The following is a 16,681-nucleotide window of genomic DNA, read 5'->3' as shown; positions in this document are numbered from 1 at the left end:
ATCTAGATATAGATCTATAGAGGGAAAAGTGAGACCCTAAGAGATCGGTGAAAGAAAACTAAAGAAAAGGATAAAAGTGGAAGGGTATGAATGAGAACGAATCGCAAAACAAAACAACTCCTCCAAGAAGAGGTGACAAGGAGGGAGAAAAAGGATGGGATGCTTAGATGTGTAGGTTGACTAAAATGCTCACCAGAAGTCAAGCACTCCAGCAAAGGCAGGCTTTTATTTAGCATTTTCCTCCTAGAAACAAAATAGCTGCTTATTTCTTACGGGTGGAGAAAAAGGCAGCTTCTCATAAACCTGCTTTAATAACTAATCCATTTTCCTGCAGTCATCTCAGGTCAGAAATAACAATTTCTGTTATTGACGCATAATAAACTGGATTTGGTGTGACAAAATGTTTGCTGAAGATAGCAAATAATTTCTTAAAAAAAAGTAATATTAAACTCAGCCACCGATACAGCCAATTTGGATATTGCAAGAAGCCTCTAAAGTGAAAACACTGAATTCTTCAGCTTCAGAGAAACAGATGAACAGACACTATTTGATACAGAGCCTGAAACTGTAAAATATCCCCAGCTAAAGAATAACAGCATTTTGAAAGCGCTGGTGAAAAGCATTTGGTGCATGAGCCTTGCTGTATGACTCCTTTGTGTCAGTGCTGCCGGCAGAGGCCTGCACAAATTCTTCCCACATTAGGCATCAACTGTATAATCTCTGTGCGCTGCTCCCTCTCTAACCTTTCTGTGCACTGGGGAAGGAAGAATGCAAGGCGAAAAAATCCTGGCTGCTGCACTAAACACCTACCCCAAACTCAGACCACACCGGAGATCAATAAATGCATATATTACAGGTTAAAAACAATCAATGGGGAGTCACAAGTAGAATAAAGATTCTTTCCTCTCCTCTTCATATAAATCCATTTTTCAGATACAAAACCTCTAGAGCCTCAGGACACAACCTAACTTCTTAAAAAAGAGTGTATTGGAAGCTGAACTTCATGAACTAAATCAGATTTTTTTCAAGTCGATTTTAATGAAATTTGGTTACCTCCTATTAACACTTTTCCAAGTAAAAATATGAATACGCTTAATTTGAAAATGCCTTTTCTCGCAGGGAAATAATTGCACCATAATTTGCCGTATAAAAATAGCATTGCCTTATCCTGGCTATGCACTGCACGAGTTAACAGAGCGGGATCTGCCGATGCAGCTAGGTCGTAGCTGGGATTACTATGGGTCTTGCACGCATCCGGCCAAAAGGCTTGGGAGCAGCAGTGGAGGATGCCTGCACTTTTAGCTTTAGCATCTCCGCGCTGTCCAATGCCACTCAAACACACTGAAAGTCCAGGACATGCCTGATTCTTCTAGTTAATTGATTTTTTTCAGCAGCTCCACTCAATAGTTCTTTGTTTAACTCTGGAAACATTCAGCAGCATCTACTGAAGTTCTGGCAGCGCGGTATCATTTTCACTCGCACCAAACAGCAGCCAGCTCTTCAGCTGCTGCTACGAGAGCTGAATTCAGTTCGACAGAGGCTGTACATTACCACGGCAAAGTCCTATAAAATAAAACTCAGTATCTTATAACTGACACTTACATTTTCCTCTAACAATCCAACAATCGGGATTAAAAAATAAGAAAATTGACAGCTTTTAGACTTCTAAACCTTAAGACTGAAGCGATAACTTCCCCATACAACCAGCACATGCATATTGTATAATATTGCTCCAGAAATTAAAAAGCAATTCCAGCTGCTGTCCCTAAGGTTTCCATGCAAAACCACCATCTATTGGGAATGCAAATAGCATTGCCCCCACTACAAAAGGCTAGCTGCTCTTCTTCGAAAGCAATTCAAGCAATCAACTTCTTTTTTTCCCCGGTATAGATGCTGCAGATGCACACTGGCTGTGAAGGACAGCAACAGCCACCCTCTGCCACCGGTAGCATTCCTCAGCCTGTCACAGAAACGTTTCTTTTTGCCCCGACCCCCCCCTCCCCTTTTTTTTTAAAAGCAGTTATCTCCACTGGGATGTTTGAATATGCATGTAAACAGCTGCTTAGAAAACATGTCTGTTTTTTCTAGCTGCTGTCGCAGTACTTCTTGTGACAAACGAGATGTTGGGAAAGCTATGGACAATAAAACGATCCAGTGCAGACTCCTTTAGGTCTAGGCTCACCCGATACCTGTCTGGGGACCCTTTGGGCATACCTGAGCCACGGAGAAATTTGCTACTTCTGCATTTTTGCTGAGAATTGGAAAAAAAAGTAACACGATATAACAAATTAACTTGCATTCAAACCTCCCCAGGAAAGCTGAAGCACGGTTTATGTTTCGCTTTGCACTGAATGGAGGAGGATGCTCACGTGCTGCATCATGCACCGGTGCAGGGTGATGGATCATGGGGATCACGGGCACGCCAACATCCACCTCCAAAGGTTTAAGTCTACAAAAACAAGCTGGGATTCCAATATAAAGTTCATTTGGATGTTTCTAGCCAGTCTAAAGAGAAAACAGGGTCTTAAAACACTGTCTTAAGTTCACAAGAACAAGCTACCTACCCACAGGGTAAAACAGCCCAATGGCTAAACCATGGTTCTCCAGGTAGACACCTAATTGAATCACAGAATGGTTTGGGTCAGAAGAGACCTTCAAAGATCATCTAGTCCAATCTGCTGTGGGCAGGGACATCTTCCACTAGATCAGGTTGTTCAGCCTGCCTTGAACAGTTCCAATGATGGGGCATCCACAGCTTCTCTGGGCAACCTCTTCCAGTGCCTCACCACCCTTAACTGGAAGTCCTGCAATAATGACACTTTGGCGTTTTTAGAGACAAACTGTAATTGCAGCTTTCAGAGTTATAAAGTAAGTAGAAGCACTTCTTGATCTGCATAAGTTTACTATAGGAAGGCTCCTCCTATTCCCCTCTCCAAAAAAAGTGCAACTGTTGGAGTAAAGAGTTTGCTTGACTGGCATATTTCCTCGATTCTTTCTTAACCAATATCAGGGTTGGCATCTAAATGAGAAACAAACTACCTACGTGGCAGGAAAGTTACGCACTCTGGGTCCCTCAGGGAGCACCAAGCCAAGCATAATGAAGTTTTCATCTCAAGTATTGCATGAGGTCTATCAGAAACAGAACTCAACAGCACCACATGCAACTCTTCCTCCAATAGCTACATAAAATAATAGAATTTGAGAAGTTCGCTCTTGCAACTAAATAGCCAGAGAGCAAAATTTTGGTAAACTCAGCTCTACGGATACCCTGCTGACAAAGCAATCTTCTACAGGGAAAAATGTGCTTTATAAGAAAATTGGGAAAAATACTGAAAAAATGTAAAGAAAATCACCTTTTTAAACAACTGGAACCTTATTCTTAGAAAAATAAACATGGTATTTAAGTAATATCAGTTATCACAAATAAACAATCTATAAATATGCAAACATTTTATAATATCATTTATCACAAAAACAGAAAGGCATATGGCAATCACTTCAAGGAGCACTGCTACAGAACAAGCCTGCCTATTAAATCCCATTTAAGGAAAAAGGAAATCCACAGGACTTCTGTCAAATACATTTTAAAGGGACACGTTTGGTCTCAGTACACCCCTCTAACTGCAGTTGCTGCGGCATACAACTGCTGCATGACATGACCGCGTTTAGATGGCAGTAACAGTTTGCCTTGACAGCCGTCCCCAACAGTGCAATTTGGACAAGGCTCACAGGAATCTCATGCAAGAGAAAAAGTCCCAAACAATAGCCTGGGGCTATTCAAAAAAGGTAAATTAGGAAAACAGTGAAGCTACAGAGGAAAAAAAATAAAAAATAAAAAAAAATCTTAATTTTGCTCCGCTTCCGCTCTTGCCGTGTGAGCACGACTGCAAAGGCATTCCCAGGAACGGGCCGTTCGGTGCAAATACTCGGCCTACCAGAAATGCTTTGCAATCAGGGACAGAAAAGGAGATTAACGGGTCCAAGTAAACTCCTACTTGCTGTGCTCTGTTCCCCAAATCAGAAGTCACAACATTAAGAGATATGTCACTGCCTCCTAAAAGACAAGCCTGAGCTGAACACCATGTAATTTTAAATACGCAGCAGGCAATCAAGGGGATCCAAGAAGGTGTCTGGGGAGGAAGAATGAAGAAAAAGAGGGGAAAAAATAAACACACAGGTTTGGCATCTAAACTCACAGAGAATAGAACACTATATTTCAACCACAAAGAATCAAAAGGTCAAATCTGCAAACGGGTGGCAGGGTAACACAACCTTTTACAACAGATCTTCTCCAAAGATCCCTTTTTTGGGAAATTTTAGGAAGTGAAGGAAAACCAGAAGTATGCACATCTTATCTTTAAGCCTGTGTGATTTGTGACTATGCAGGACTGGTGCTGGCAGAGCAGAAGAAATTCTGGATTACCCTCACTTTCTCCGAGAGACCTGGAGGCAGCTAGAGAAGCGCAACAGCAGCCGTCCCGCTGCCAGAGCAAAGGAATGCAAACTTCTGATCCAAAAGCAAAAGAAATAACAGATATGATTCAGATTACCCCCCTCCTTAAAAACAGCTGCAGATCTTGCGAAAGGAAAGCAGAAAGGCTTAGTGCATCCCTCCCCTGTTCCTGATCCCAACACACACCAAGTTCCCCAGAAAGAAGGAAGTGGCCATCACCAGAGCAGCACTACTTGCCAAACCGTTAGCACTGCTGCCCTCCACCACTCAAGAGCCAAGCAAGCAGACTTCAGCTTCGGATCCCGAAACACAGGGGCAACAACAGGGTTCCTGACAACCAATCTTGACATTGCACCATCCTGAAACTGCTTGTACCCTGTTCTCCCTGTTCGCTAGCAGAAAATAACAGCAAGCAGAGAAAGAAGAGCAAAGAAACGCGTAGCTCATGGGCATCCTCTATTTCTCACCTCCGGACACAAGCTTGTTTGACTATAACCAAGGACTCTAAGTCTGTACTGGGGGCAGGAGGGGGGAGGCGATTTTATTTTTCAAGTAGGTGGAACAGTTCATTGATTTAAGGGACTGCATCAGTGGACTGAGTGATGCTCTGGCAGTTTTGCAACTGGACTATCTTATCTATTCCTGGAAAAAGTAGAATTTAAGAAAAGAAAACACTTCCCAGAACTTCTTTCTACCTTCTCTTTCATTGAGATCTCTCTTCTCCACCTCTGGCAATCTAAGCTAGACAGAGACACTCTCTCTGACACTACTTCAGAGAACTATGAAGTGAACCCTGGTCCAACAAGATGCGTTAAAAAGCATACCGAAAACCAAACAGGCATGCAAATGTTACAAATAACAGGACTGGAGACGGAATGCAATTGTTCTCATACCTGTTTTCTAAAATTAATGTGGTCACCTAACTGGGTCACCGCAGGAACAACCATTAATTGCAGACTGCCACTGATACTTTCTCATCAACTCCAGCAAGAAACAGCTGCATAATCTCTTGCACAACAACAGGAGAAACACTGCTGAGTGCAAGAACGGGGAGCCCACTTGCCTGCATGCTTTAAAAAAATTAACACACAGTGTCATGCAGACTGTCAAAAAAAAAAAAAAGCCTTTTTAATTCCTTTACTTTCAGTTTGTTATACAGCTTTGCTACTTTTCAGGGCAAAGCCCATCCCAAATGACTTTAATAATTTGCTAACTCCAAATTAAATTAGCTCAGCCCATTCTACCTGATGTGAAAACAGAAAACGACTTGTTGGCTTTGCAAAATCTTTGTCTACTACTGCCAAAAAAATCCTTTCAAAATAGAAAACAAATCCCCCCAAATCCATGAGTTTTACTATCCTTTAGTCAAAGCCACTTCATATTTTATGGGATGAAAACGCCACCATCAAGCCACCTCTCTGTACCATGGCTTCAAAGAACCACAGCATGGCTAAGCTGATGCTCACGTCGCCCATGTGCAGATGGGCTTTAACAAACAAAAAACTCTTTAACGAGCAAAACTGAGATGTCCAAGGAAAACTGTTTCAAAGAGTTACAGCACAAACTCAAGGTAAATTAATTAATGAATGCTTGCATCCTTCTTTAGAGTTTCATATCTGCAAAATTAATGGTGTAATTCATCTAATCTCCTTTCATATACAGGAAAAGTCCTCAAAGTAACTAATTGCACTGGCCAAAACACGTACTCATGATTAGAAAATGAAATTTTGACCATGAAAGTTACCTTTGATCTCTTCCCCAGCTCAATTAAGTTGAGCACACTGATACTCCATAAATACAACACTATCAATATACTATGAGCAATGAATTCTCTTTTGAATGTACTACAAAGAAAGGCTACTGATAATTCAAGAAAGGCTTTTTCATTTCCATTTTCAAACTGAAAAATCACTGAGATATATCAGTATTAAGAAACACTTCAGTGAAAACCAAGCATTAATAAATTTGTCAGAAAGCTATTTGCTGTACTTATATTCTTCCTTTTTTTTTAAAAGCAGGTAGGTCTCTATAGGCAGAAACACAGCTTTCTCTTATTGCTAATACTGTTGTAACTATTATCAGCATTTAACAGACAACCCCAGACTAGTGTCATAATAAAATCCCAACTACTTGTTTGGGGTTTGGTTTTTTTTTTCCTGCACCGTTAAAAAGTTTCCACGCTACAATCGTTTTCATCTTACCTCAAGCACTGGTCCAGCTCCAAGAATAATCTGTTCTACTCCGCTGGCAAATCCCTTCTGGCTGAGGGCGGTGAGGTGATGAATCAGGAAGTTGGTGCTCTGTGTCTTTCCCGACCCGCTCTCTCCTGAAATCACGATGCACTGGTTCTTCCTCCGCTGAAGCATGGCGTGGTAAGCCACATCTGCCACAGCGTAAATATGAGGCTCCAGCTTTCCCAGCTGATGGTTATCATACATCTTGACATACTTGGGGTTATAAATAGGTAGAAACTTGAACGGATTAATAACGATGAGGATGCTGCCTACATAGGTGTAGATTTTTTCTTGCTTGAAGCGGTTTCTGAGATTTTCCAGGAGCGTTTTCTCGTTCAAGTCCGGCAGGCTGCACAAGTCATCGTAGTCCTTCTGCTGTGGCTGCGGAAGGAAGCCACGCTCCACCATCCTGCGACGCTCCTCTGTCACCCGCAGCCAGGACTGGAGGCTCCCGTAGTGAATGGAGCCATCCAGGTTCTTCTCCCGCAGGAGGAAGCGATAATCCTCGCCACTGATGCGGTTCTCCAGGGCCATGCGAGGCCACAGCATCATGCGCTGGACCGGGCAGTCCGTAGGATTGAGGATCCATTCCTCCCCACCAAACTCCTTCACTTCGGCAAGGACGTAACATTTTGTTTTCTCAAGCTGAAGTTTATTAATGAGAGAATCGATCACCTCAGCAGCTGTGGAAGTTTTCCTGGCCGTGATGGGGCAGTAGATAGTCCCTTCTGCGATGCTCCCAGGGTATATGTGCAGCGTGTACTCGCTATCCTCAAAGCGTCGTCTTCCTCCAACATCATTTACACTCATATTGGATCCTTTCCCATCAGTACCTGCACTGCATAGTCAGGACCGTCCTGTATGGTCTCAGGTCATCATGTTAGCAACGCTAAAAAAAGATGGAAAACAAAAACAGGTTATGCAGTTTATCTTGGTAGGGATCCTTGAAAAATGGTTGACGTGCATCATGAGATGCAATGCAGCAACTCAAGTGATGACACCTATCACCTTAAGAAGGCACATGATGATTCCCACCCGACTTCTGAAAAGGGAGCAGAGTTTTAACACACGAAAGCTGTAACAAGTAAAGCTATTTAGTGCACAAACACTAGCCACCTCAGGCTCCCTTCTACTCGGACACAACTACCTACAGCACCTCAAGCTTTTGCTAATCTTTCCTTGACTCTGAGGCTTCAAAGACTCAAACAGACCTCTGATTTTTAGTGCATTTTACAGAGAATAAAATTGGTACTTTGTGAACAATATACCAGACAGCATACTGAATCAATAGTGGCATTCCCCTCACCCCAAAGTCGCTACAGCCTTGTCACTTAACATTACCAAATAACTTCAGAGGTAGTGCCTCTATTTCCGCTTTTGCCTACTTCATGCCAACTTAGCAAAAGCATCATTCAGCTCACCATGACTTTGGAAAACACCTCTTGACTTTGCCAGCACTGACTTACCCATATACAGAAATTACATATTTTCTAGGTGTTGACAGAGTACTAAACCTTTTGAGATTTTGAACAGTTGCATAAAATGCTAACTTAAAAAAACCAGCTTTAAAATATCACCTTAAAGGCATACTCCAACCAAAAGGAAAATGCTTTCTTTGTCAATTCAAAGGCCTTCCTGAACACCATTCAAAATGACTCTTGAAACACAAGGATTTGCTTAGTCACAAGTTTAAAAAAATTGAATTGCTCAGTTGTCACAAGCTCCATGTTCTTTTGCATTGCAAATGAACAGGCAACTCCTGCATGGGGTCCCATCCAAGAGCACACACTGCTGATATGCCCGATGCTTTTCTCCAGTACTCCTGGGATGAGGACCTTGTAGGGACAGGACTCACCTACTCCTACAGCTGCTCCGAAATCCAGACTGTGAGAATCATCAGCTTCTCACGGGTGCGTGGTACAAAACACTCTCCAATCTTAGCTGCTTCATGCTAGGAAAAAATGACCATCACCTTCCCCTGTGGATCTGGTCCTTGCCCTAGATAGATTATCTCATGGTCCTGTGCCAGTGAACAGCAGATAAACTCCTTTCCTGTCTTGCTCAGGAGATTCTAAATCCATCAGGATTCAAATAATACCACTTCTCCACCCACCAAGACAACCTTTTCCAAAGGTGTCCATATCTGACATCAGATATGAAGTACAACAGCCAACTCACTTGCACAATCGCACTTTTTATTTCCCTCATACCGCTCCAAAACTACAAAACACAAATCTCCAGTGTTGAAATCATCACATGCACAGATAATTTCTCAGACTCGATCACTACAAGAAGACAACACCCCACCACTGGCCTCACATGAAAGCAACTCCAGAGTTAGTGGTCCTCAGTTTTCCACCAACTGGTTCTAACAAACTCCAAACTCCCCTTGAAGATGTTAAGAGTTATTCCAGTATAAAGACAAAAGGTAACTACGAAGAAACACAGAGGACCCTCAGAGCCAGGATCTGGGCAATAAAGTGGCAGGTGACATTTAATAAAGATAAAAGTTTATGTGATGCACATCCTAACAATATCTGTCACACTGAGCTTTTCCTTGAGCACTGTCCCACAGGAGCCAGACCTCACGACTATGAGGGTCAACAAAATGCTCAAGAACAGTCAAACCATGTCAGGTTTAGGGAGCTCTTGAGCTTCAGATATTCAGTGTTGGGAAGAGTATTCAGAGGAAGCATTTCACATGGTGGCCCTGTCCTTGTGCTCCTCCCCAAGTACCTGGATCCAAGACCTTCAGTCCAAGCACAGCCACCCAATCATCTACATCCACGCAAAGCTGGGATTTGCAGATTTGTTTAATTTACTACCAGCATTTCTGAGGTCCTTAAATGAAAAGCATTATTTTCCATTGTATTGTTTCTCACTGCAATATTTCATTACATATATTAACCCCAGCCATGTGCTATTTGAAGCAAAGAAATTAATATGTCACAGTGAAATACATCTGGCAGGCATTCATGGCACATTGCTTGGTAGCAGGACATATGTTATATACTGGGAAGTGCTCCAGCTGCTTTGCTATAAGTTTAGCATAGGCACAGATGCAACAGGGATGATGTCAGTTAAGTGCTGGGTTGGGCTTTCTTTGTCTAGCTCTGCAACTCCAGCATCAGCCTTTCTTCAAGAAGGGGGGGGTGGGGGGGATGGGAAACACTTAGTAGAGATAATTCCCCACCAAGATTTCACTTCAAAGCTTACATTTTCCTGCCCATGGCAGGGGTTGGAAGTAGATGGTCTTTAAGGTCCCTTCCAACCCAAACCATTCTACGATTCTATGACAAGAGGACTGGCTATTTTTATTCAAGTTATCAGAGCATATTGAAGACTGCTGACTCACATAAGAACTGGAAACAGGACTTTAAGTTGGTTACCTTGAGTAAATTGACCTTCTCTTCTACGTCTGCCCTCCCATAAAATACTTGCAAGCTCAGTAAGTTCTCTCTAAAGCATCAGGTCACTCTACCCCACCTACCCAAAAGCTTTCCTCACTTCTCCATACATGCTTGTTCTGCATGGACTCTGTAGAATACACATCTGTGTCTTCTGCATCCAAACAACAACTTGAATCCACCAGAATCACGAGCCAAGCATGCCCCATGGAGATCCTAAAAACCCCAGAAACTCTGGAAACGCAGAAGACCCAAGTCCTCCCCAAAAACACTCAAACATCAGAAGCTTCCACTAATGACTAAGAAATTTAGCAAGGTCAGAAAGCAAAGAGGTGTTAATTTGAGCCTTATAAATCACAGGAGGCATGCCACAGGATTCACTTTTAATAACGCTGAACATGTCTCAGAGTACTAGGTTAGGTCAAAGAAACATTAATGAAGATAATTGCTTGTGATCTCCCAGCTGCTGATGCACATGAACCTGGCTCTGCTCCACATCAAACACACCTCTCGCAGACAGTCAGTTTCCAAAGGATTTTGGAGAAAATCTTGCAATGAAACACATGTAATTAGGTAATTAGCACATGTCAGGGAGAAAGGCTCTCCTATTGACAACTGTTCAAGCAAGCTGTCATATTAGCTTTTATATGACTTAAAATTAACATTTTTGTGTTTGGACAAAAAATATTAAATACGAACATGAAAAGAACAACAAAAGATTATTTCACAACCTGCAAATACTCACTCTATGCACTATTTTAACCAAAGGCATTTTGCATTGCTACACGTTTACATTTTGATGAGAGCATTTAAAAAAATTGTGCTACATCTAACTAGGCAAGTCATTTATATAAGAAAAGAAAAGCTAACATCTTACTGAAAGGGGGTCCTTGTCCCTGTACCCAAGTAAGTGGTAGATTTTTAAACATCCTGACTTTATCACCAAGCTATCGTTCAGCTGCTTCATGTACTGGCTTTGGCAAGGATGAAGGCAGCAGTAACGGGATGCTGATCCCGCAGGAGATGGCAACCCTGGGGATACATCAGACCAGAAATAATTGTCAACTCCCGTGAACACTCTGGCCAAAATTTATGGACTATGCATGCCTGTGAAAGGAAGAATTTGACATTTTAAGCCAATATACTTTCAGTAGAATATTTTCTTTTCCATTTTCTACATTTGCATGAAGATTCTCAGATTGACCCTGCACACTGATTTTGCTCAATTTTACTATCATAACATAATTCTACTTGCAATGTAAAAAGCATGATCTCAAAACATACTTGGGGTTACAAATTAAGCCTTGTGTCCTCCTACATAAAAAATAGATTAGTATTTCCTAGGAGCTCAGAGGCCCTTATAAAAGTCACAAGAATAATGTGACAACCAGCAGGCTGACAGAAAAAGCACACTAAAATTTTGACAGTCAACTAGGCTTTGTGCATACACTAAACTTGTAAAGAGTGGTTATATGCAACCTTTTACTAGCTGACCACAGCTTAACATACATAAACTCTGGTAGTGAAGGTGCTTTCTCAAACTGAACATATATATGAACGCATACACTGAGCGCTCTTGCACTGGGGGCTGCTTTTTTTAGCAAGTGTTATTTTATAAGAGACATCAAGCAAATGAGGATGCTGCAATTACCTTCGCAAAGCTAACTGAAATGGAGGCTTTCAGTCACGCTGTTTCTTATTTTTCCATTCAGAAAGATCAATCTCAGTATTTTCATTATCAGGGACAGTGTAAGCAACACGTGGCAAAATTCCAAAGTAAATCGTCCACTGGAAGTACCAGTACCCGTCATAAATAACCTGTGACAGCTAGAGCCTGAAATCGTAGACAGAGTTTGCCAAATATTGGATGATTTGGAAAAAACAGAGATTAGTGTCAGCAGTGAGGCTGCTAAAGGGGCAATTCTGGAAGCAAAGTTCACTTGGTTTTATTGTAACATCCCATAACCCAGACAAGGGACTACAAAAACAGTGAAACCCTCTCCCTCTTCCCAGCCCTCGGGCAATCACAACAGGCTCGGCTGCTCAAGACAGCCTGGATTTATCCACCTACCGGTATGTCAAAATGCATACCGCGTGGGACAGAAATTCCTGAAACAGATAAACTTAAAATCTGATAAATAAACTTCAAATTTAAACATACTTTACTGCTTAACCTAAATATATCAGCACACGAGCTCTCTGAATTTCTCTCCTGCAGCAGCAAATAGTCTCATGTTGCTGGGACCCAAAATAACACCTCCGACACATCAAAACTGATGCCAGATTGACACACCTGTGGCTGATGGTGAAAGAACGACCACGTCCTAGATGGGCAGAAAAGCCCATGGAAACGCTCAACGTCTTGGTTATTATTCAGTTCTACATGTCAGTTCATTTGATCATTTATACAATGCTTAACCTTCTTTTTATCACCTTTCTCTTCCATGCTCACCATGTTTTTCTCTTCCCACTGTTTGCTGTGCGAAGTGTAGGAGGTGGTGCTACCCAAAATGCAGATTTATGGACTCAGGTATAGGTGCGGGAAAGGCAGGAGGTGCAAAGGGGACTGTTTTGCAGTAAAATTGCATGCAAAACTTCTGTAAAATGAGTTTTGCCCAGAAGAATGAAACCTCTAATGCAGTGAGATTTGTGTGTGTCACAGTGATCATAGAACGGTTTGGGTTTGAAGAGACCTTTAAAATTCATCTAGTCCAACCCTCTTGCAATGAGCAGGGGCATCTTCAACTAGATTCGTAATTGCAATTCAAATTTACTTCTTCAAAAGGGATGATAAGCTTGGATTGGGGGGCGGGGCTGGGAAGGAAACCATCAGCACTCCACGATCGCCCTTATACAGAACAAAGGTCGTTTAGATAAATTTCAGAGCAGTTTATTTGGACTGAAACACCTAAGCAAGACACCAATGCAGTGAGACAACCCCATTTAGATCAGAAAACAAAAGCAGGAGCAGAGACACACTTGCAGATGCTCTAGACACACTTGCAGATGCTCCAGACATAAGTCCCCGCTCTACCTGGTGCAACAAGGTACCAACACACAACCAAAACACAGCCCCTGCAGGCACCAAACGACCCATCTCCTGCGACAGTGAGGACAAGCATGCAACGGCAGGAGCATCCAAACTACACATTTTACGGCTTCGGTCATTTCTTTCCTCTCCCCTTAACATTTTCCATTTGGTCTCAATTCTGTAATCAAGAATTCTTCTCCCTTGCTAAATCTGCTTCATCTTGCTCAGAGTTCAATGTAAACATGGGTGAACCTAAAAATCTGGTGTCCCTTCACTTCCCGCACACCCAAATGACTTTGTAGATAAACCTTCTCAACATCCCCAACTCGAGTTAGATTCATAAACTCGTTTTTGGCTGTTATTGACAAGAGTCCTAATAAAAGGAGAAACCACGCTTGGCCAGTGTTAACCACCACGCCTCTGGTAGAGGGGAATATTTCTGCAAGTAGCAGTGATCCCACACTGTCATGCCTGTACAGTCAGACCTGTTTACCCAGCCTCTGAGGAGGATTCCCACAATATAAAAGAAGAAGTTGTGAATATACAGCTCAAACTATGTAAAATCATTCCCAAAGATGTACAGTTGCCCACACCAACTGTAACCTAAAATAGGTTGCAAGCGTTTTCTAAGTTGTTCATAAGCTCACCGGCTTTGCCTGTGGCTTGAAAAACTGAGAAAAGCCATGTTAAGCTCTTTTTTTCCTGTATTTTTCACTTTCATTCAGCACTTTAAGCAACTCTATCAGCTTCTTGTCTATTCACTTCTACACTAAAGGATGGGCCTTGCATTTCAGCTTGTCACCTGGGAGCTCCTTGCTGTGCACTGAAGATCGTCATCTCCTCTGGAGATGGGCTTTGTTTACCCATACTTCAATCTGACATTTCTTGCTATTTAAGAAGCCCATGGATACATAAAGCACCTCAGCAGATGAGAAACCTTTCCAGAGCCTGGAATTACCCCATGCCCTGAGATTTTGATATTCCTCTGTGGCCCAACAACTACTCAATGTAGTTCCTCTCCTTCTAGCAGCTGGAAGATGGGTGAGGATGCCACTACTCATCCATCAGACTCTTGCTAATGCATCTCATGTGGACATCTATCAGCTCCTACCAGACATTTTATCTGAGACAAAACGAAAGTGGGAAGCAAAAAAAAAAAAAAAAAGAAAAAACCCCACACAAACCATCTGAAAAAATTACAGGAAAAGCTGTTGCAAAACAAATTACTCCTAGAAGCCACTGCAAATGGTTCTGATGAATGAGGAACTGAATTAGGACATGAATAACAACACGATCACTTAACTCTTCCCCTTAAGGTCAAAGCACCTTCTGTGCAGGGAACGAATCAGTGTCTGAGAAATTAATCAGGGCTACACAGTGAACAAAGCTCTTGCCTGCAGGATTCCTGCCTTGTCAGCTGGAGATGCTACCATCGGCATAAATGAGGGCAAAAAAGAAAATTAAAGAAAAAAAAAGGATTACAAGAAGGCTTGGTGAGGTCTTGTGATTGAAGCAACTGAATGGGAGAAGTTATTGAAGTGATTTCCATCTTCGTTTCCATCAGCCTTCCTGCGTGATGCTGGGAGACCAAAAAAAATAGTGCAAACAAAATCTTGCCCCAAACCGTTCCTCTTTCTTGGGCGCTCAACTTGAGTCATTGCATCCTGATGTCTGGAAGCATTACCATTCTCCCAAAACATGTGCCCTGCACATCAAGAGCAGCAGTGGTGTTAAAGTATCAAAATAATCAGCTTTTTTCATGGTACTCACAGAATCACAGAATGGTAGGGGTTGGAAGAGACCTCTGGGGGTCATCTAGTCCAACCCTCCTGCCGAAGCAGGGTCACCTTCAGTAGGCTGTAGAGGACCTTGTCCAGGTGGGGCTTGAATATCTCCAGAGAAGGAGACTCCACAACCTCCCTGGGCAGCCTGTTCCAGGGCTCCGTCACCCTCAGAGGGAACAAGTTCTTCCTCATATTCAGACGGAACTTCCTGTGCTTCAGTTTGTGCCGATTGCCCCTTGTCCTGTCGCTGGGCACCACTGAAAAGAGCTTGGCCCCATCCTCCTGACACCCCCCCTGAAAATATTTGTAAGTATATATTAGGTCCCCTTGCAGCTTTCTCTTCTTCAGGCTGAACAAGCCCAGCTCCCTCAGCCTCTCCTTGTAGGAGAGATGTTCCAGTCCCCTCACCATTCTTGTAGCCCTCCACTGGACTCTCTCCAGTAGCTCCTCATCTTTCTTGAACTGGGGAGCCCAGAACTGGACAGAGTACTCCAGATGAGGCCTCACTAGGGCAGTGTAGAGGGGAAGGAGAACCTCCCTCGTCCTGCTGGCCACACTCTTCTTAATGCATCCTAGGATGCCATTGGCCTTCTTGGCACCCAGGGCACACTGCTGGCTCATGGTCAACCTGTCGTCCACCAGGACACCCAGGTCCCTCTCCACACAGCTGCTCTCCAGTAGGTCCGCCCCACGCCTGTACTGATGCATGGGGTTGTTCCTCCCCAGGTGCAGGACTCTGCATTTGCCTTTGTTGAACCTCATCAGGTTCCTCTCTGCCCAACTTTCCAGCCTGTCCAGGTCTCACTGAATGGCAGCACAGCCTTCTGGTGTATCTACCACACCTCCCAGTTTAGTGTCATCAGCAAACTTGCTGAGGGTACATTCTAACTCTTCATCCAGGTCGTTGATGAAGAAGTCGGACAAGGCTGGGCCCAGTACTGACCCCTGGGGAACACCACTAGTTACTGGCCTCCAACTAGACTCAGCGCCGCTGATGACAACCCTCTGAGTTCTGCCATTCAGCCAGTTCTCAATTCACCTCACCGACCACTCATCCAGCCCATACTTCCTGAGCTTCCCTAGGAGGATATTATGGGAGACTGTGTCACTGAATAGTCAGCGCTTGGAAGCTAATTCTCTCTGTGTCCTGGAGCTTCATTGATGAAACAACATCAGGGTAAGTAAGGACACAAGAAATGCTGGGTACTCAGCAAAAACACAGCATCATCAAAAGCTGTGGCTTTTAACTTCAACTTGCTGTTCTCGTATTCCCTACACAGCTAATCAGAACTGTCAACTGAATGGCAAGGACTAACAAAAAGCCAGAAACTAAGGAAGTGCTTTGTGTATCCCAAGTGTTTAGAGACTTTCAGGGGGACGAATCATTGTTAGAAGTTGTTCTGCTTATTCTGATGACTAATTAAATAGTCACTGGCCAGATATATGACAACCCTGTTCTAAATACCAAGATAAATTTGTCATTTACAAAGTGGCAAAATTATATTTACAGCACCTCGAAGTTCTACCAGATTAACTCCGGGCTTGAGCAGCATCATCTGACAGAGCATCCCTCACCAATACAGCAATCCTGTTCACGTGAGCAGCCAAAATATCCAATATTTTCCAGCTTTGCCGGTTGGATTTGCTCCTTACAGGTATATGCAGAGCAGTTCAGCATCTGGAAAGCCAACTGGAAACAAATCTGGAGCTGATATCCTGAAAGCATGGATCACTGTTGAATACCACATTAATACAAGCACAGAGAAGAGCCA

At 42.9% G+C, this 16,681-nt stretch overlaps 1 protein-coding gene across 8 annotated transcripts in view; it reads right to left on the bottom strand.

Annotated features, from left to right (window-relative positions):
* The window catches only part of MYO9A (myosin IXA), a 192,851-nt gene that overhangs the window by 150,072 nt on the left and 26,098 nt on the right, over window positions 1-16,681 (bottom strand). For all 8 annotated transcript variants that reach the window (XM_075432172.1, XM_075432164.1, XM_075432167.1 and 5 more), the window contains exon 2: window positions 6,655-7,576. In XM_075432172.1, coding sequence (XP_075288287.1) covers window positions 6,655-7,497 — 843 coding nt within the window. In that variant the 5' untranslated portion in view covers window positions 7,498-7,576. The remainder of the gene's footprint in view (window positions 1-6,654; window positions 7,577-16,681) is intronic.

The sequence above is a fragment of the Opisthocomus hoazin genome, chromosome 10 (assembly GCF_030867145.1).
Source record: "Opisthocomus hoazin isolate bOpiHoa1 chromosome 10, bOpiHoa1.hap1, whole genome shotgun sequence".
Lineage (NCBI taxonomy): Eukaryota > Metazoa > Chordata > Aves > Opisthocomiformes > Opisthocomidae > Opisthocomus > Opisthocomus hoazin.
Note: the sequence above shows the minus strand (reverse complement) of the source record. Positions and strands in the feature narration are given on the sequence as shown.